This window comes from Parasteatoda tepidariorum, chromosome 5, assembly GCF_043381705.1.
Source record: "Parasteatoda tepidariorum isolate YZ-2023 chromosome 5, CAS_Ptep_4.0, whole genome shotgun sequence".
Classification (NCBI taxonomy): Eukaryota; Metazoa; Arthropoda; class Arachnida; order Araneae; family Theridiidae; genus Parasteatoda; species Parasteatoda tepidariorum.
Genome location: NC_092208.1, coordinates 84,171,579 through 84,193,974, shown reverse-complemented (window position 1 = coordinate 84,193,974; position 22,396 = coordinate 84,171,579). Strand labels below are relative to the sequence as shown.

The 22,396-nt window shown below is 28.6% G+C and overlaps 1 protein-coding gene across 2 annotated transcripts in view; it reads right to left on the bottom strand.

The window, feature by feature from the left end:
• LOC107441090 (endosome/lysosome-associated apoptosis and autophagy regulator family member 2) overlaps nucleotides 1-22,396 on the bottom strand; it is a 66,360-nt gene that overhangs the window by 17,288 nt on the left and 26,676 nt on the right. For both annotated transcript variants that reach the window (XM_043039662.2, XM_043039663.2), the window contains exons 2-12: nucleotides 15,281-15,404; nucleotides 13,200-13,413; nucleotides 11,328-11,475; nucleotides 10,352-10,441; nucleotides 9,253-9,364; nucleotides 7,642-7,791; nucleotides 5,242-5,511; nucleotides 4,327-4,431; nucleotides 2,387-2,604; nucleotides 992-1,059; nucleotides 715-903 (exon numbers count right to left, since the gene is read on the bottom strand). In XM_043039662.2, the coding sequence (XP_042895596.1) occupies nucleotides 715-903; nucleotides 992-1,059; nucleotides 2,387-2,604; nucleotides 4,327-4,431; nucleotides 5,242-5,511; nucleotides 7,642-7,791; nucleotides 9,253-9,364; nucleotides 10,352-10,441; nucleotides 11,328-11,475; nucleotides 13,200-13,413; nucleotides 15,281-15,404 (1,688 nt within the window). The remainder of the gene's footprint in view (nucleotides 1-714; nucleotides 904-991; nucleotides 1,060-2,386; nucleotides 2,605-4,326; nucleotides 4,432-5,241; nucleotides 5,512-7,641; nucleotides 7,792-9,252; nucleotides 9,365-10,351; nucleotides 10,442-11,327; nucleotides 11,476-13,199; nucleotides 13,414-15,280; nucleotides 15,405-22,396) is intronic.

The following is a 22,396-nucleotide window of genomic DNA, read 5'->3' as shown; positions in this document are numbered from 1 at the left end:
GTTAAGACAACGTTCTTACCAACGTTCAGACCACCGAAGTTAAGCATCATTGGCAACGATCAGTGCGTGGGTGGGTGACCACTTTGATCAGCCTGCGAAGAGACAAAGAGTGGGGGCTATTGATCCTCGATAAACTGTTATACTGCAAAGTGCTCAAAATCGTGTTCAGGTTGTTGGGCTACCAAAGAAAGGGAGCCATTCCCTCCACAGAGGATTAAAATTGTGATAGCATGGCTTTAAAGCATCCTCAGGGATATTTCCCAGACCGTCGCCAATTACCCACTGCACTTACATCACACTCTAGTGTGATGTAAATAAAGTACTACTACAACTATTTATTCATTTCAAATATCAATTTGCAAAAAATTTAATTATAGATTTAAAAATAATTGAAAATAATTAATTATCAATTAAAAAAGTAATAATTAATCAGAACATTTAAGGTTATAACCATTTACAACAACAGTATAATAATAGGAGAAAAACATTTATAATAATTAGTTAGGAACTTAAATTTTTTAACCCAAAGCTATACTCCTTCACAAAAACAGTATGAAAGTAACATAGAAGTCATATCTAAATTTGATTTTTTTTCTCAATCATGGCCGTATGCAGATATTATGCATAAAAGTATGAAGTCAAAGTGCATCATTAAAAGGACCATGGAAGTCGCACTAAAATGTGAAATTGATCACAATATCATTGTGAACTTACCCTTGAGTCTCCATACCCTGTGGACATGGCTGGCATTCTGACGCTCCTCCTGAAATTGTATTCAGGACAGTTATGTCATAGATTTTGGCAACGTCATTTTGGATGCTTTCAATGGAGGCATTCTCCCCAATGCCTAATTTCTGGAACACCCAATTGAAAGTGTAACTATCGTCTGCAATAATGTCATAGCTACAATAACGTAATACAATATGTTAGAATGAGATAGAAATAAGTAAGCTTAAGAATAAAGAAAGAATAAAAAAGCTATGATTGATACCTAAAGTGCTGTTTTGCAGTTCGTCCACTCCAACTTTGAATTTCTGTCACTGGTTTACGATTTGAGCTCTGTATCAACAAGGAAACGTTTAGTTTAAAATAATAATTGAATGAAATAGATTACAGTACTAAACAAAAAGAATACAAACAGAAAAGTTATATTAAATAAATAAGATTTTTATAATTATTTTTCACCCCTTCAGAATCATGATCACATAAATCACACGATTCTCAATTGACGACCAACAATCTCTTGCTCGATGAGCCTTTCTGGCTCTAGCAGCCACAGATTTCATGAAAGTGACCTCAATTCGGTACTTTTGGAATAAATTCAGTATTTGTATCAATTCAATACACTTTGGATTGAATACTCTCAAAGTGTGCGGACCTAAAGCAGTCCTTAATGAGTAAAAGTGGTGGGTAAGGGTAAAGTCCTTAATGGGTTCCAATCCTAAATGGGTAAAAATTCAACTCAAAAATTTTTTGTTAAGAACATTCATTTTGGTGATTTACAACAGGATTAGATTTTTTTAAAATAAGTTTCCCTCTCTTAATCATTCTTTTATTATATGTTTTTATTCTAACTTTATTTTTGAAATATTAATTAAATTTTTTTTTATCATACCTCATGCCTAGTTGTGTAATATTTATGATAACACCTAATAAAAGTGGTTCAATATGACAATAAAAAGTATACATTAATGCTAATTTTTTCTAGTTTCTATAAATTCGAACTTTCAAATTATTTATTTATACTTCAAATAATGTATAACTAGGTAAAACAGAATTAACTTTTTTGACCGCTACTAAGGAGCAGTAAAATTTGTTTAACATTTTGAAAAATTTTATCAAATAATCTGAAATCAATAATCGGGAAACTTCATTTCATTTCGTAATAAAATCCAATTTTTTTTTACGCAACTTTATATTTAGTAATTAACTCTATGTATATTATTCGAAATTACTGAAAAACATTAAAAATATTTATTTTAACATATTTCAGGCTGAATAAGTCAAAATCGGATAGTGATAGAATATTTTTAGATAAGAATTTCGATTCTTTGCCCAGACTAATAACATTCTTTAAAAAATTATCATACTTCCTCTAACGCTAATTTTTATTGGTTATCATGTGAACAATGGATGAAAAATGCTTAAATTTTGAACAGCTAATACATTCTAATGACAATATGGAGTTGATATAATTTTTTAAGAAATAATAATTAAATGTATATAAATACTTAGGAAAAACATAAGCATCTAAATTATTAATAAGCATCAAGTCCCAGGAGGGATTGAAATTTCTCTGCAATGCACTACTTTTTGAAACAGGAAAAGCCCAGATGAATGTTCAGAAAATTATAGTAAATAGTTCGTATATTAGAGAAGTACTTACCATCATGAAAGCAAACACACAGGCTTGAGAGCATATCAACTCAAATGTGAAACTGATTGTCCCGATTTCGGCCACTTGACCATTAATTATTTTCTCTTTAGTCCTAAATCCGGGAACATCGAGCGACAGAATGAGGTATGCATCTATACTTTGTCCTGATGTTGTTCGAATATGGTCACCCGAAGGTTGCCATACAACGTTGGACATGCATCCTCCCTCTGAAACAATAAACATTATATAAGTGCATAAAAAGGTTTTCAGTTCATCGGAACATACTTTAGTTTTAAACAATAAGCGAACCAATTTCATTGTCTTCAAATTTTTATTATATGTCTTAAAACTTTAGGCCTTAATATACAATATGCCTTAATACTTCTTGGCATTAAAGAACAAGCATTAAAAAAAAAACTTAAACATTTAATATATTAAAAAATATTTTGACCAGAAATGAAGAATGTTTTAAAATTGTAACTCTAAGCAACCATGGCTGGCCGCTTTGAATTCTGCTTCTGACTAGCAACGATCACTGGGCTGACATAAAATATCTTCAGTGGTAGACTAATAGAATGGGTTTTCTTTCCATGTAATGCAAATGCATGTGAGTTCCATTAAAAAGTCTTGCTTCTAACTACTAGTTCTGTCTAATCTTGTCTAGTTTATTTCTACAACTTAACACAAGAGTTTCCTTGTCTTCTGAATTAAGTTCAAAATTGCAAGGCTACAGAGTTGAACGTTGTGAACTAAAATCTGGATTGCCTGTTCTAAAATAAAATAGTAATCACATCAAACTCGTTTTGATAAGACATGTTAAAATTGCCATCATTTTTCCTTGCATTATTGTATGGCCTTTCAATAAATTACTTATTTGAAAGGTTATCAGTTTTGGAATAGTTAAGCAAAGCCATTAAACAGAGACAAAAAATTTGTTACTCTTTCAGAATTCTTGTATGATATAGAGATGTATATAAAAATTATAAATATGATTTTAAAATTAAAATATTATTATTTAAAAATATTGGATGACAATTACAAGGTGCAGCCATCAATTTTCAGGAGTGGTTTAATAACTTCAGAAAATATTTGAAATGTTTTGAAGTAGCTTTACGTGCTGTGAAAACATTTCAGTATTTGGAAGTAAAAGTTTCAGAAACATCTTTTAAAAAGCCATGCTTGAAAATTGCAATAATTTTTAACGTTGTTATTTGGGGTTTCTTAAAAGACATTAAAGCCATTCAACTTGACCGCCCCTCTAGAAATTGTTTTTGGTTTATGGAAATAAACCTTTGACAAATAAATCTCTTGCAAACTTTCTGCATCTGAAATCGAAAATATTTTTTAAAGGACAAGGTTTAAGGGTGCTGAATCCTGACGTCCGATATTCGACATTATCAACATTACAAAAAAGGACTTAGAAAGTGTTATTGCTGTTTCTATTGCCACTTGCCAATCCAGCGAACCTGCTTGATGAAACCAAGCGTATTTAAAGCAGAGGGTAAGCTTCTTGTTTTTCAGTGGCGTCATCTATGGCCAAAAATATGACTTCAGCCACACAGCCTCTTTATAGGGCAGACCCATTCACATATCCGCAGATCGTAACTTTGACCTGAGAGAGCAATCAATCTCCAATTCAGTATCCTTAGAGGCATGATTTGGTATGGGAACATGGAGGGACTTTGGGACCCGACAGTTTTAACATGCACCAGTCACCATTTACTACATGTGGAGCCTTCGGCTAACAATGATCGAACTCGTGAGCTCTAAAACATGGGCCAAACGCCAGGCTATCCCAGCACTTAATATCTAGTATCTGAAACTTTTACATTCAAGTACATTTCATCAAAAAGTTATTTTGGGATTAAGTCGGGAATCACTTCATATACTAATTTCAATAGCACCTTGTAATTAGGTATCACATCAATTGCATTCTGAATAAATAGTACCTTCTAAACTCATGCATCTTGAATACATGCCAGGAGGTATTTCAGGCCACCATTGGAAAAATAGTCCATAGTTAGGAGCTGTGGAAGGTGGACAAGGTCTGCAAGCTGAAAAAAAATCAATGAAAAATTACACAAATTTACAAAGTACTTTGAAATTTTAATAAATAAAAATACCAGGGGTGATTGGGACATAAAAAGAAAAACCCTGAAAGTTTCAGGTGCAAAAAATTGATATCAAGATATCAATTTATATACCAATCATGTTTCATATTTAACATAGTTTTCTGAACTAGTATTTATAATTAAATTACCTACTAATAAAGAATATCAAACCTTTCTTTATAGTAATTAATTCAAGAAAAATCTTACTTCTTACAAGAACCACAATATTGGATTTTAAAACCACGAAAATACAAATTTGCGATATTGAATTTTTAAATCGCCTAAATACAAATCATAATGCACAGAATATTTAGACCGTGTAAATATGAATATCGATACATAGTTTCTAAATCACGTACAAAAACAAAAATCGATGCATGAAATTACAACCGTGTAAATATCAATTACGATATTGAATTTCATACAAATTGCGACATTAGATTTTGAAAACGCGCAAACACAAACTGCAAAATTAGACTTTTAAGTCTCATGAATAAGAATTGGGATGTACGATTTTTAAATTGTGTGAGTACGCATCGCGATATTAGCAGATTAAATATTAATAAAAAATGCAACTAAATATTAATAAATTCCCATTTATCAAGCAATGACTTACATTTTATTTCATCCTTAAATTACATGTTGATCTTATCTTTGGTGGATTTTACAGAGTTTTTTTTTTTTGCATAGGTTTAAGTCATCATCCCAGCCCAGTTTATTGCATAAAAAAAAAGAGTTGAAAAACATAATTACGTTCAGATCCATCGGAGAAATGATCTTTCTCACAGAAAGCACACATAGATTGGTTAGCATATTCCATGCCTGGATTACAGGGTGGACAAGGAATTCTATCAGAATAAATGGGGAGAGAGACAGAATCCGGAACATCATCCCGACAGATTTTTGGTTCAACCCACTTGTAGATCAATTGTGTTGTCTTCATTTCATCACATGGAGTGTGTACTTCATAGTAATCTTGTTTCCTGCAGGGTGGTCGATCCAGACATTTTGAGGAACCTCTAGCTGTTACAAAAGATAAATAGAAGTGCAAAAATATAATAAAGTACAAAACAAACAAATGGCTGTAATAAAGTACAAAACAGACAAATGGAATAACTGTTTCAACAGTTAACATATAAAAAAAATTTAATTTAGAAAAGTTCAGAATTTTTTTTTTTTTGCACTTTTGTTTAAATTTTTACCTTTATAACTTAGAAAACAATTTACTATTTATCTGATGGAAATATAAATAAATAATGTAATTATTCTAGATAAACTTGTTGCTTAGAGAATTAAGCTGGGAATGGCAAGTTTCTTCTTGCTGCCATAAGCTCTACTTAAAAGAAGACAAGAAACTATTCTTATAAAATTATTAAAAAACTAAAATTATTTATCAACTTAATTTAGTGAATTATAATTCCTTTTTTTTCTGTAAATGCAAAACAGTAAGCCATTACATTTTTTCTTTGAATAAAAATGTTAGACTAACAAACTACTCCAGAGATTAAGGATAAAAAAAATACATTTTTAAGACACAAATATATTGAACAATGGGTGAGAGTTTACAATCAAAAGGACTAGTTTGAAGCAAAAAATAAATTTGAAAAACGAATGAAGACAGATTTTAATGGAGTTTTTTACATTACATTTTCTTAGCAGAGACATACTTTTAGTGGAGTTTTTTACATTACATTTTCTAAACAGAGACATATTTTTAATGGAGTTTCTTTCATTACATTTTCTAAACAGACACATAATTTTTAATGGAGTATCTTGTATTACATTTTAATAATGGATTAATATTTTTAATGACTTTATTTATGTTATGTATGGATACATAGTTTTGCAACATATAAATATGATATGTATACATATTTGTGTTTGCTCAAAAGAAGTTCAGTCAAAGTGACTAAGATATAACTTAATTTATATGCTATATAACTATTGGTTACTAACTAATTTTCTTTATAAAATATACTGTCTTCATTGACAAAATAGGAAGAAAAAAACAATACAAATAAACAATTTTAATAAATTACTCTGGTTGAAAATAGTAATGCTCTTAGAAAAAAGAAACTTTTTAACTATAAAATGCATAAAACTGCTGCCTAAACACATAATGGTATTTAAAATTTTACTTAAAGGTAAAATGTAAATACAAATATAGTATACTCTCAATTCAAAAACCTTGTTATGTGAAAAAAATATTTTTCCCCTTGGCATTGTATATCCAATTAATGTTAATTTGAATTCCTATGTCGAAGAGTTTCTTAGTCAAAACCTTGCTGTGTTGAATTTTTTTCACAAAAATCGATATGTAAATTTATTGTAAGCCAATTATTTTCTATTTAATGCATAATTATTTACATCTTACTTTTAAAAATAAAATTATCATTGTTGTACATAGACAACTATCAATACAAACATATTTATTATTCCCCTGTATAATAAAGTTATTCTCCTGTATCATGACTATCTTTTAGAGTAATATTTCAGAGTAAATTTAAAAAAAATCTCGAAAACTTGCTACCTCAAAATTCAGCGACTGCAGAAGTATCTCAACAAGGGGGGGGGGCTCTCTCCCCACCCTGCATCTTCTCTATGTGTGTGTGCATATACTATATATATATGTGTGTGTAACATAAAAAGCTTCAATTAATCTTTTCATGTTATTCCTTTTTTATTTTATTATTCTAATCGAAACACTTTCTCACACTTTTAAATTCACATCCTGTCCTTAAATATATTTTTGGCTCAATCATGCGTTAATTAAAAGTAAGATATTTCCCCCCTTTGTTTTTTGTGGGAATTTTCCCATCGGGCAGGAATAGAGATATATATTTCCTTTGCGGAGGATCAGTAGGGGATTATTTGGCAGCAATTTTCTCCAAGGAAATGTTAGAGCTCACTTGAATTAAAGAAATTTTTTTTAAAAATCAGAAACAAAAAAAAAATACCTGTTTTATTTTTAATTGTAAATTAAATTACACGAATATTGAAGGAAAAAATTGTAATTTTAGAAGGGCTGTGCCACCATCTTTTAGAAAAAGTGAGGGGGCTAAGCTAAAAAATCCTCTGACCCTTTGGTTCCTGACATTCTCTCGACTTCGAGAAATCGAGAGTATACTGTATACCTTAAATCTTTATACTTACGAGAATACTGTGTCACTGAATCACAGGAAGAACAATCGGAAGACCCCGATACAGAATAAGTATTTTCGGGACATGGCGTGCAGAGTTTTGAACCTAAACTACTGTAAGATCCCGATGCACAAGGAGAACATTCAGATGTATATGCAACTCCTGTAATAATTAATGATCATATTGCATCAATAAATGTCTTTACTAACAAATTAACAACAGTTTTCTTGAAGATTAAAATGATTTCTTTTTATAATTAAGAAAAAAAATTGATAAATTAAACATTTGTAGTAGTAGTTAAAAAGGCCATGACAATAAATCTAGAGAAAATAAATATTCAAAGTAACTTCATCAAACTATTTCTTAACATCAATTTTCAATAAATTGTTATTAACTTTTTTGTAATTGAAGCTAGACCTGAAAACAATTATTCCTAACAATGGGAGTCAACAAAAAAAAGGGGGCGACTTTAATTAAATAAGCAACCAGTCACTTCATTTAATGATAAAAGTACATCAATGCAGACAGACTCTGGAAAAACAGAATTTTCATTAAAATGGCAAATTTAATATTTCGATCAAGATAATTAATATTTTGATTTTTCTGAATCCTTTAATTAGAGAGGAAAAGATTCCTGTGCAAAACGAGTTCTTTAACAATAGGTATATTTGAATATTTTTCTATAAAGTTCTTCATAGTAAGTATGTTTAATTAAATTTCATCACATACTTATATATTTTTTTTTTTGACAACTTTTTATAGCCATAGATTATTTCTAAAATGATTTTTTTAAAAATATAATTTAATACAAGCAAATTTAAAAAAAAACTTTGGAAAAAGTGGCGATAAAATTAAAAAGATTAATAAATATCAGTTCTCATTAGGTTTAAAGCCAATAAGTTCAGAGAATAAATCGGTCACTGACTACTAACTGAAAATTTAAATTTTCAGATCTAACTGGATCCATTTGTTCAGTTTATAAATAAAATTACACTCAGATTTTGTAAATATTACTAAAAATATATTAAATAACAATAGTTTAAAACAAATTGCTTTTAAAACAGAGATAATCTAGGTAAAATTAACAGCATCTGACCAAAATTTATAGTATAAACAAAACATACAGTCAATGGACAAACTTCAAAAATTAAAGTGAGAAAAGCCAACAAGTTACAAGCACCAACCAATATGTGGATTTGTGTACAACAATATAAGGATTTAAAAAAAAAATTAGAATGACAGGCATTTAATTATAAAAATGCCAATTCTAAATAATAAAAAAAGATACCTTACGATATTAAAAAATAAACAATTGTTAGTATTTCAAATGTTTGATCAAATTTTGACAAGTTTTTTATGTTAAGTCTGCCTTAAATATAGGATAGATGCTGTGCTAAATAATAATTATTAAATAAAAATTTTACATGAATAGAGCTATTGAAAAATTCTTATTTTTCACTAAAGGAATAATATAAACCTGTATGAATGAAAAGAACGTAAATTTCAAAAATATAACTGAAATAAAATTTTAGAAGTTAACTTTTTTTTCTTTTTAAATGAACTATAATGAATTTCAATAGTTACAATAAATTTCAGCATTATTAAAAATACATCATACATTACCACTTATTTCAATTTTCTTAATGCGTATTGGCTTGGGCTTCCGCATTTTCTCCGAAAAACCCATTCCAACAGTTTTCCAATAAAGAACATTTAACCCAGCTTTCAATTGTACCTGTAATGAAAAAAATAATAACATTCTAATCTTGTTATTTTATTCAAAAAAAAAAAAAAAAAAAGGCTGAAGGATTAACATGTCGAATGTTTAACAGAAGATCTTGTAAACCTCAATCAAATTATAAATATATTACATTTTGATCATATAGAAAGTTCAATATATTGCATTTCGTAAAACTAATATTACGAATGTTGTATATTGGTTATTTCTGTAAGTCAAAAATGTGAAAATTAACGTTCGCGACAGAAAATTTAGAACAATCACTGCAAAAATCATTCTTTCTTTCCTTTTTTTACATTTATCATTCACTTGATGTGAAAAATTCTTTGTTTAAAGGAGAATTTCTTAGTACCTTCACAAAAAGACGTCAAAAAATTTCGTTATTCCGTTGATTTTATTGCTCCGCAATTTACGTAACATTCTAACTTTCAATTTTCAGTTTTATTTCTTCTTAAAAAGTCGGCAATTTAATACCTAAATCAAAAATCAAGCCAGATAGATCTTTATATTATAAGTTAAACGCAAGAATGAATAATGAAACCAAAAAATATTCGCGCATATACAAACATATGATAGTAGTAGAAGTAGAAGTTACTTGAAATAGTAAGTCAAGTAATTTAAATACATTAAGAACTGAACTGAATGTGTCAAAACGAAACAAAAAGTGGGTGTGGCGCAATACATTTAAAGAGTTTCGTTTTCTTGTTTGCTATTAAATTTTGTTACGTTTTCTTGTTTGTTATTAAATTTTGTTTCGTTTTCTAAACAACGAAACATTAAAATAGAAAGTTTTTACCGAGTTGAAAAAACTCTGGAGCTGAAGAAAAAAAAAATCAATGAATTGTTTTTCAGCTAATTACATTGGATTATTATTCGTTTGTGATTACATTATGTGTAATTATTCCATCTTTGGATAACTTAATTCATATTTTGTGACACAAACCATTAAAAATAATTTTAAATGAAATAAAATATAATATGTACCGTTGACGTTCTCCATTTAGCTTCTTCGGTTGTACGGGGCCATTTATACTTTTCAACGTCTTCGATTGATTGACACTGATCATTTTGAGCCTGTTACAAAAATAATTCTTTAAAACGAATCTTCAAGCTTTATACTTACTTTTTATTAGCATAATAAAATAGAGTGAAACCACATGCTACTAAGAATAAACAATTTTTACCAATATATAATTCATAAACAATGTTTATACCTAATGTTTTGTTAACGTTAAAACATAAGAAAAAACTTAATAGTGATTACATAATATTTATGAAGTAAAAATTTTAAAATAGTTCGATGTTGTTTTAATTAGAAATTGTGTTTAAAATTCTCAACCTTTATTATTATTGCTTTCCAACTTTGTAATTTTTGGTGCACAAAATTATGTACGTATGGGTAGAAGAAATTAAAATTACGCAATCTTATAGGTAACCTTTTGGATGATTTAACTGGTAAAAGAAAAAAAATAATTTCATCATCAGAATCCTTTTTCTACTAATTTTTCGTTTAATAACTGTTTGGGTAAAATAAATAAATAAAAAAAAACTTTAAGTGAAAAAATGGAGAAAAAAAATTTAAAAAAAAGTTTTTTTTTTTTTATCTCTCAGAGCGTTAAAAATATAAACTGTAACTTTATTACATTATCTATCAATATACAAATCAGACAAATAAATAAATTATAGGAAGTTAAAGATGAAATCAAAATAAGCACTTTATGTGTATTTTGAAAAAAAAAAAAATACTTTTGATTATTTGAACTATATAGCATTGACCGAAACTATAAAAAGTAAAACCTCAGTAAAAGAAGAAAAAAAAATTCACCAATTTTTTTACATATCAATTACATATCAATTCGCAAATAATATACAATAAGATTTCATTTTACTGTCAAGAATCCAATTGCTACACTATTTTTTTATATATTTGAAATAATAATAGAGAAAGTATACTATTTACCTCGAAATTGAATAAAATGGAAGGATCAGTGTATTGATAAGTATAGGATAATACTCCCGGCTTGACCAATTCCACAGAATACGTGAGGGTTGCTGCACATGGACCACCATGGGAAGATATAAATGACTTTGTTGGTTTCCATCCGAACCTAGGCATAAATTAATTGTAATTTTCGAATATAGAAATGCTTTCATTATATTGCAAAAAAGAATTTTAGCAATTCAAGATAGATTGCACGAGAAGTTAATTGCATATTATAAACTAATATAATATTAATTAATATATAATTAATTAATATATAATTAATTGTTCATAAATAATGATTAAGAAATTGCTAGACTTTAATGAAAGACGAAGTACAATATAAATTGTCAATGCACACTGTAATAAGGAATTGAAATATTGCAAACAATTATTTGGGGTAGGTTCTCAGAATTTTAAAATTAAAAACTACTTGTTAAAACATAGTATTGTTTTCTACAACAAAATTGCTTTTTTCACAATTATTATTTTCTTTCCTTTAATTTTTATAAGTAGTATCTTTATTGTATCAATTACGTTTTGTTTGAAAAATAGTACGGGTATTCTTTCTCCTGCATTTTAGAAAATCTGGAATATTATATTTGTGTTAGGTTCTTAGTATTCTAAAATTACAAATTACTTGTTATTACCGTTTTTTGAGACAATAGAAATTTTTCCCAATAATTTTTTTATTTTATTTAATTTTTATAAGTAATATCTTAATTGTATCAATTACGTTTTGTTTGAAAAATCACGGGCATTCTTTTTCCTGCATATTAGCAAATCTGGAATATGATTCTATTTGTATGAGATTCTTAGCATTTTAAAATTGCAAATTACTTGCTAAAATACATTACCGTTTCTTAGAACGAAAGAACTTTTCCTCAAACAATATTTCTTTTACTGCTTTTATTTATTATGAGTTGTATCGTTAATGTATTAATGATATTTTCTTTAAAAAATAGCACGGGCATTCTTTCTCCTGCATATTAGCAAATCTGAAATATGTCGTGTCTGGAATACAATTTTATTTGTGTGAGGTTCTTTATTTTAAAATTACAAATGCCTGATTTTAAAATTGAAAACTGCTTGTTAAAATTTTTCACAATAAAAGAACTTTTTTCGAAACAATTTCGTTTATTCCTTTTATTAATTATAAGATTTATCCTTATTGTATTAATGATATTTTCTGGGAAAAAAGCAGTGGGTATTCTTTCTCCTGCATATAGGCAAATCTGGAATATGTCGTGCATGAAACTGGAATGTTGAAAGAATATTATTAAAATATTGCTTCTTAATTCTGTTATTTATTTTAAAGTGTAAACATTTTGGAAATGGAATTAAAAAAAAAAAAACATCATGGAAAAATTTATACTTAATTTACATTTTCCGAAAACTCAGCTCTACCCATGTCAGAGAAAAGAAATGTACCTCCAATGCTAAGTCCAATTTTCCAATTCAATAATATTATTACAATGTGTTTTTTAATATTATGAAATGGAATATTATAATAATAATAAATTCTTTATAATTCTAAAATGGCTATTTAATAAATAATAAAAATAATGTTTTATTATTATTATTTCCACCACCCGGCTTCTGCTTTGTAACTTTAATTTATAACTAGCGTTTATCAAAACAAACAAAAATTTTATCGATGAGATTAGATTTAGAAAAATTATTTTAAAGTTCCAATAAAATTTTAAACAATATTCGGGTGTATTAGAAGGCTTTGTCTTCATCTTTTAAAAGACAACAGTCTTTCTTTGAAAGATTCTATTGATTAAAGTTCTGCAAATAGAATTCTTTCTTTCAGAAAAGAGCATTCCAATAGTTATTATTTTCACTTACTCAGAGCAATTCACTCCCACTCCAGATTCCGATACGAAATTGTGCAAGAGGCGAAAACTGCTTTCAAACGATTCTACAGAAACATGGAATCCGGGAGGCAGGTGATCCCAGGAATCGAATTTCACTCCCCCACCTAGGGAAAATGTTCCTGGAGGACACGATAAACATTCTAAAGTTGTTCGATTAAAGTATGTTCCAGCATCGCAAGATATTCCTGTCAATGAAAAGTAATTATTTATTTGCCTCCTTTTTAAACTTGAAAGGAAGGAAAACAGAAATATTTATATTTGTTTTAAATGTAATAAAAAGTACAATAAAGTATATGATGTCACAAATGTACTAAAAAGTCGAAATGGCTAATTTTGATTTTCAAAATAAATTCAGAGACAAACTAAATTTTATTTGTTTGCTATAAGTCTACCGAATGATTGTATTTCTTTGATTATACAAAATACATTTGATTTAGCTTTTTTTATTAAAAAAAAAACTTTATTTTTAATATCACTTACTGTGTACATAATTATGTGTATTTTCTAATTTTAAACAGAGTTTATATTATACATAACATAAATATAGTTTATATATAACAAGAGTTTATATTTTAAAAATACAGAAACAGATTTAGAAATTTAGGGGCTCTTAGACACATTAAAACCGTAGGGAGTTTTGACTCCAAAATTTCCTTCAATTTTACATTTCTTTAACTTATTCATAGAAAGCAAATTTGATATTATTTTGCAAACAAAACTGAGGAAATGTATTTAGCATAACATGAACTAAAGAATTAAAAAAAAACTTGAAGAATGGTCTCAATGGCATATTTATTACATTTGAAATTAATAAATGAAGACCAATGGGGAAGAACGATTTTTGTCCTTTTTTCAAAAAATGGTGAGTTGATCACCATCTGTTGTATTTTGAGAATTACCAAGTTTTTGAAAAATGAATAACGTGGAAAATTTGTTCTCACCGAAAGTTATTACACATTGAAGATGAGCCATGCAGGAGGAAAACGATTCTTGTATAAGCATAGAAAAGACGAATAGAAAGAAACGACGGAAGTATTGATTAGCAGTGTTTCCCAAAGTGTGGTACGCGTACCCCCAGGGGTACGGGAACATTTTAACGGGGGTACGCGTTCTTATGCGAATTATCTTGCAACAAACAAAAATTTTAATTATAAACAAAGCTAGCCATGAAAATTTACGATTACGTATTTTTCTATTAGCTATTTTTTGCAGAGTTAACATTCAATTTAGTGGTGTCAACAGCTAGTTGTGATTTTTAATTTTCGTGCAATTTTTTTATCACAGCAAAAATAATCATCCTTCTCACAGATGCAAATAAACTTATTAACAAAGCTTTGAAACAAAAAAGAACAATAAACATATTTTAAAAAAATTGCATTCATTTTTTTATTAATGGTACACAGCGTTGTGAAAAATTTAGAAAGGGTACGCAAAAGTCTGTAAGTTTGTCTACTGAGGGTCGCAAAAGTCTACTGAGGAAGCACTAATTGGAGAGAAATTTCGAAGAAAAACTGTTCTTGTCCAATCCGATTTTCAAACTTTATTTTTTCTCATCATAAAAAATTATAAATTTCGCTTTTTAAATTTTTGGGGGGATGTAAATAAATGCTTGTGATATTCATGTATATATTTATTTTTACGGTTTCAGCAGTATGCTAGCTCCTGAGCAATCTCAAACCTTTAAATTCGTTTTCTTTTTCCCTCCGCAGAATCAACTTTCATCGACATAAACTGCATTTCTCTTCATCAGAGTGATTTTGATCACTCTGATTTTGACCAGAAATTTTAGATAAATTATTGAAAATAATCGATTATTTTTGATAAATAAAAATTATTCGCAATAATTGAAAATTATTCGCAATAATAAAGGCAGTGAAATTACCCGGCATTCCATCAGAGATTCTATCAGAAGCCTGATGGAATTACCGAGGAACCGTATTCCTCATTTGTCTTCTAATTCCTGTATTTACATAAATTCAAATAAAATACAATTATAAGGATAAAAAAATTTAACAAGAAATTGATATATCATTGCATTTCCTGAATACTTACGGCAGTCATTTACGCGCGTTGGAGGATTGGGAGCACCACCCACGCATGTCCCTGGTTTGGGGACAGATACTCTCCATCTTCCACCACTCTCATCACATTCCGTAAATTCATAGTGGTAGTCACGCTATAATACACAAAGGAAAAAAAAAACTTTAATAAAACACATTTCAATATACATAGTTCACTATATAAAAAATTCAGTATTCCCTTCATTAAAAAGAATTTCACTTTCAACAAGTTCCATATTTATAATACATTCGTAATCTAATGCAAGACCGAAATCAAAATTAAAAAGTTTTGTATACACTCTACACTGTTAAAATTTTCCTTCAAAAATTACGGTTAAATAACCGACAGCAATCTGTTCTTCCTATTGACCGTAAAGTTTACGTTAAAAAACATTTTTTTACCTTTGCAATTTTGAAACCGTTTACAACTTGTATGTCTTAAAAGAGAAAGATTTCAAGAGGAGAATTTTTAAATCAAGAAGTATTTTAATTCGTCTTACTTTAATACAAAATGATGCTTTAAAGAGAGAGAAAAGAACATTATCATATAAAAGATTCCATATTGATTTATAGATTCATTAATAGAATCGATTAAACTAACGATTCCATAAATTATATTTTGGTAATTGTTTTCTGTTTTACAACTTGAAGCTTTTCTTCAAAAAAATAAAATACAATATTGCGAGACATTTTCGTTGTTTTAATTATTATTTAATGACAATTCACGAGTAGTGTAAAATTTGGAAACTAATTTTGACAAATTATTAATACGAATGTGAAACAAAATTACAAAATTTTATTAACAAAGTAATTGAAATTTGTGTGAAAAAATTATTTCAATAAATATTTTATGTATTTTCACGTTATCAAATCGGTAAAAACGATATTCTGCCTGTTTCGTAAAGTGAAATAATTTCAATTAAAAAATAAGGCCTTAAAAATAGAAAAAGAACATAATTATTTAAGCAAGCAATTTTTTAAATGATGATTTTGAAATAGTTTTCAGATTTACAATGGGATGCCTGCAAGTGGCGTAGTGTGGGTATCTCGATTCTGATTGGTTGTTGGAACGTGGAATTTTTTTACATTAGCAACTGTTCTTTCTATTTTATTTCGAGTAAGCCAAGCCAGTCAAGTATCAATTCTTTTAAATGACACATTCTATATTCTTTCACAAAGATTTCGATTCTTACACTACATATTTCTTGCTTAAAACAAAGACAAACACGAAGCCATGGAGAACATAAACAAACTAATTATGCATCGAAGTTGCCAGGTACACAAAAGAAAAATATATCACGGTTACAATAAAATGCATAAACAAATAATTAATCTAAGTTAAGTAAAAGACTTAGAGAAGGAATTAAATTTCAAGAAATTCGACGAGCGATACGGTGCTGTATTTAATTAACTTCACGTTAATTAACATTCTAACTTATGTGGAGAAACTTAACTCAACTTAAACACGCCATTTTGCTTATAAACGATCAGCTGGCGCTCATGTCATAGGTAACATGTGCGGGTACCTGGTATTATTTATTTATTTATTTTTTTTGAAATGCAAGTACCCTATTTAAGACTTTAATTATTTTTAACAGCATATAAAATACCAAGACATTTTCGTTGTTTTAAATATTATGTAATGAAAATTTAACAGTTTTTCATGCAAAATGTGTAAGCTAATTTTAACAAGTAATTTTAAAACGTGAAGCATTAAGGAACATTGACATTAAGGGAAACAAATTTTATCTCGAGCCAAAGCTTTCGACAATTTAATCTTAATAAGTTTTATGTAAAGCAAATGAATTATTTATACTGAAATAAAAATAGGAAGAACGTTGAACTTAGTGATTCACCCAAAATAGTTTGATTTAAAGAAGTTAGAGATGTAAAAACTCTGATCATTAAATCCAAACCAATAAAGATTGACGATCGATAATATCTTGTCTTGATATTCGTTTTAGATTAATGCTTAAATCAGTCTTTGACTGATTTATCCATTCGCTACGATTACGAACGAGACTTTTTTGCATTCTGCATATAGCTAAATGACGAATTTTAGTATGCATTAGAATCCGTTGATAGCCGGTCAGGTGGCCGAGCGGTTATCGTGCCTGACTGTGAAGCCATAGGCTGCGAGTTCGAATCCCGCTCTGGGCATGGATGTNGTGCAGATGTGAAGCATTTAGGAACATTGACATTAGGGAAAACAAATTTAATCTCGAGCCAAAGCTTTCGACAATTTAATCTTAATAAGTTTTATGTAAAGCAAATGAATTATTTATACTGAAATAAAAATAAGAAGAACGTTGAACTTAGTGATTCACAAAAAATAGTTTGATTTAAAGAAGTTAGAGATGTAAAAACTCTGATCATTAAATCTAAAACAATAAAGATTGACGATCGATAATATCTTGTCTTGATCTTCGCATTAGATTAATGCTTAAATCAGTTTTGGACTGATTTATCCATTCGCTATGATTACGAACGAGACTTTTCTGCATATAGCTCTAAATGACGAATTTTTGTATGTCTTAGAATCTGTTGATTATGCTTTGCGATCATTTTTTTTTCTTGAACAAAATAATGTAACATAAAAATATACAATTGAATGATTCCAAACAGCCATTTTTCTTGTATTTAACACAGATTTTGTTTCCGATTCATTTGGGATAAAACTTAAATCTGATTATTTTTCTGAAGACTCATAAAAAATTAAATATTCACTACGAACCTAACTTTGTGAATAAAAAGTTCAGACTGCATTAACTTTCAAAACGTGTATTTTTCCTTTATTGGAAAAATAGATAAATACCTTTAACTACATGCAATTATACTAGACAAAGTTATAAACTAACACTAAGTTATAAACAAAAATGTTTACAAAATTTTATGAAATTTAAAAATTCTTTTAGTTATCAATTAAGTGTCTATATCAAAATGAATAAATTTACTTACTTTGCACGACCGCTAATACAGAAATATCCTTTGGAATTTATTAATCGAGCTTTATAGGTAAAATAATATCTAATTTGCAATAAAAAATTAATAAGAATCAGGCTGAATTTCAAATTTTAGGTAAGATAAAAGTGTCACCGCGTTCTTTTTAATGAGGAATATAATAATAGATATTCAACAAGAACTTTGAGAAATTAAAAACAAATCAATTCAAAAGACGTCCAAGCACGATGCTTGCCTTGCAGTCGCAGCCAAGATACGAAAGAAAAACTACAAGAATATAAGTTAGGTGATGTTTATCGCATTAAGTAAATAAAGCAGCAATAACTCTATCAATTTACTCATTTCAATTCGCTTGTTCTAGAATATTTGTTTTTGTATTTGTCACTTCTAAAGATAGGTAAATAAAAGAAAAATATTGGGCAAGTCATGTTATGCTGAAGATATGAGAATATAATCTACAATTCTCTTTTGCGAATAAAAGGAAGCATATGCGAACACGATATCATCAAGTAATTGATAAATACAAGACTGTGATGTGTTAGAACTTTTACTTTAAAACTTGCGCAATTACATTTAACTGAAGTGGGTATTATCTCCTGTTATCTTCAGGCACTTTAAAAAGTTGCATTTTAGCTAGTTATCGCCCGAATCTAAGAACAATGTGATACATATTCAAGTGACGTAGTGTGGGTATCTCGATCCTCATTGGTTGTTGAAACGTGGCATTTATTTACATTAGCAACCGTTCTTTCCATTCGATAGCGAGTAAACCAAGCCCGTCAAATATCAATTCTCTTAAGTGACACATTCTATATTCTTTCACAATGATTCTTCACGTTTTAGTACTCAATCTTAATTGTTAAAGGGGGTGACTTCAAATATGCTAATTAATTAGAGCAGATGATATTCTAAGTTACGAATTCAGACACAAAAATATAGTGGGTAGCCGCAATCTGGGTAGTCCATAGTTTGGTCAGGAGAGCGAGCCAAAGTTTCGATCCCTTAATGTTAATTTTACTTTTTATGTATTTCACTACAACTTGACATTTTTTTTATGAGAATAAAAACATTTTGCACTCAATTATAAAACTTGTTTATACAACGGTAATGCATGAAAAAATTAGTTTTAATAATTATTTATTATTTCAGATTATTTTATTTCAAAATTATTCGTATTTCATAAATGTAAGGTGTAAAATTGTTCATAAATTAGGTATAAAACCTAAGCATTTCAAAAAATCCAGATACTTAAAAATTCGATTTCTCAGGAACTATTCGACCGATTTCGTTCAAATTTTGCATTTTGCCTTATATCTCAACTCAAGATAAGTGTCTGATATTATAGTGTTAGTGCAGCTCTTATCTACTTATTTATTTTTAAAATGCTCAACTCTTCAAGATAAGTGTTATTGATACTAAAATTATAATGTTACTGCAGTTTTTATTTCTTTGATAACGCCATCTCTTCGAGAAAAGTGTTATGACACAATTGATTTACTGCAGTTTCGAATTTCTTTGAAAACTTGAGTTAATATTGTGAGAACTCCTTTTAATTTCTGAAAAAGCAATTGCTAGTGGTTTACCATACTTATCGACGTAAATATTACTTTTAATAATGATGACAATAACGCCTAATTGTAATAATTACTCTGCATAAATATTTATTTAAGCATTTTTTTTAAGAGTCCATTGGAGAACACTGGTTAATTGAAATATATTGGTTAGAGCTTTTGAAACTAATTTTCAAAATAATGATAAATAAGGCAGAGTTCATCAGAATTGATTCATTAATGACTGCCGATTTATTAATGACAAGTACTGTCAATTCATTAATGGCGAATTCTGTCAATGTACAGTTAATGAATACCCACGTCCCATGTATACTGACAGTTACCTAGGTAACGTCATACATCAGAAAATGATATATTTTGAGAAGAGATTGAATATTTGACCTTTGTTTTATTATGAAAAATGGCCCGGTGATATTTTCTGACATAATTTCAGGCTTCAAGAATAACTTAAAAAATATCAAATTATTGAAAAAATATCACAAAAAAAAATCACAATTTTCTACAAAGGCGAAATTAATATTAGTTTCGTTTATATATGACAAGATGATAAATTAGCACGTCTTTCAGTTTAAAAAATATTCATAAGTGGTCCTTCAGATAAGACGTTTTCTTTCAGAGATGAGTAAGGGGTCGAGCACGAATGTTCCAAGAAATAGCCAGAAAATAGACGTTTTGGGAGTAAATTCGTTGACACTGTTGACTTGTAAAATAGCCTGAGAGACCCATGCCCTTGGCCAAAGAATATGTGAATTAGACCCATGCCAAGTGCCCCCAAAAATTTCCGAAATTGAGCAAAATTTAAAAGATATAAAAAATAATATAATATTGTTTTTTGTTGACAAAAGTGAATGCCGCTCTCTTAGAAATAAAATTTTAACTTTTAACGAATCAACAATACTTGAACTGTATCTCACTAATTTTAAAAATCATTTCGTCTCGAAATTACTTGATTTGTGACAAAACACGAACTTTCAAATATAAAAATGAAAATGTTTCGAAACATTTTCGTCGTATATATAAGAATCAACTCGAAACCTCATCGTAGTGCATAGTGGAAGATTGTTAACAAGAATGACGAAACTTGAATAAAGAACCAACTATCGAAAACAAAATGCCGGAAACAAGCTGATCGGACTGCATGGTGATCAGGGAATTGGTCTCGTAGCAGGAAGCTCCCGGGCTCGAATCCCGCTTTTGGCATGGATGTAATTTATTTCTCTGTTAAATATGTCATTGTGTTATTAGGGCTACATTGATCCACCTAAATGTTGAATATTGGAAAAGTTAGATATACTACGAGGATTGTTTTTTTTTTTAATTGAGTGGATTTTTATTAATAGAGTGACAAAATATTTCTTTAAATTTGACGAAATTCGTTTCTTCGAAGAAGTGACAATAGAATTATTTAGCCACTTTACGAATTTTTTGCTGGGAGCATATGCCAGGAACTGTTTCGTCAATAACGGAGAATGTTTCGCGAAATTTGAGTATCTATTATTTACAGCTTGGTTTTCCTTAAAAGAAAGAACAAACAGCAATAATACGTATTTAAGTAGAAATTTAAAAAATTATTTTAAAAAATTAAATTTTCCAACAAAATGTATTATTACTTGTGATGGCAAATGTATTGACTTTTGTTGGAAAACAGAACTTTATATTTTAGTTTAAGTTCCATTATTAAATTATTATTATTATTATAAACTATTGAATTATTTCATTAATTAATTTAATAATAGTTTTATTAATTCAATATCAAAATCATGGTTTTCAGTTTTGACACACAGAATTTTTGAAAGCGATTTTTTATTACCGAATTACTTTTTTTCAGAAATAATTTTAAAATCCCCATGGAGTCAGAAATTATTATTGAAGATTGAAAGAACTTCATTTCCTGGCTAAGCACTGTTTAATTTCCGCTGACGAAAAAAAAAAGAGAAAAAAAAGCGGAAACTGCGCTTGCTTATATTTTAGAACTTAGATGTTTTAAGTTGACATTTTTTTAGAGTGACAAGCTTAGAATTGCTGTCCCATTTATTGAAAAAATTGTGAACATTTTTTAATTAACTTTAAATTTCATATTCAAAAATATTTGAAAATGATTAGGAACATAAATAAAGAAATTAAATAAAAGTTTGTTTTAACATTTATCATACCAAGAACTGTAATCTCTATATATATTTCTCTTCCACGGCGACCAAAATAAGCCTCATTACAACTCCCCGAATGGCAACGCTAGAAAATCGACCAATGATTGCCGCTAAAAATGTCACATGCCAAATCTAGCTCAGGGGGCTCAACATATAGCGCTTTTAAAAACTGAAACTGAAATAACCAGAGAGAGCATAAGTTAGGCAGAAGTGAGTAGTCTTTGTCGATAGATCTCTATTTTACTATTTTATCGAAAGCGCTTTTTTTTCACGAATTTATATATTATGAATTTATTCGACGATTTTTGATTCATACCACGAATTATACTATAGCACGTTTTTAATAGATTTAACGAATTGCATGTTATTTATTTGAATTCAAATTTATTTTAATGACTTAGTATTTACTAAAAAGATGTAATTTTTTTA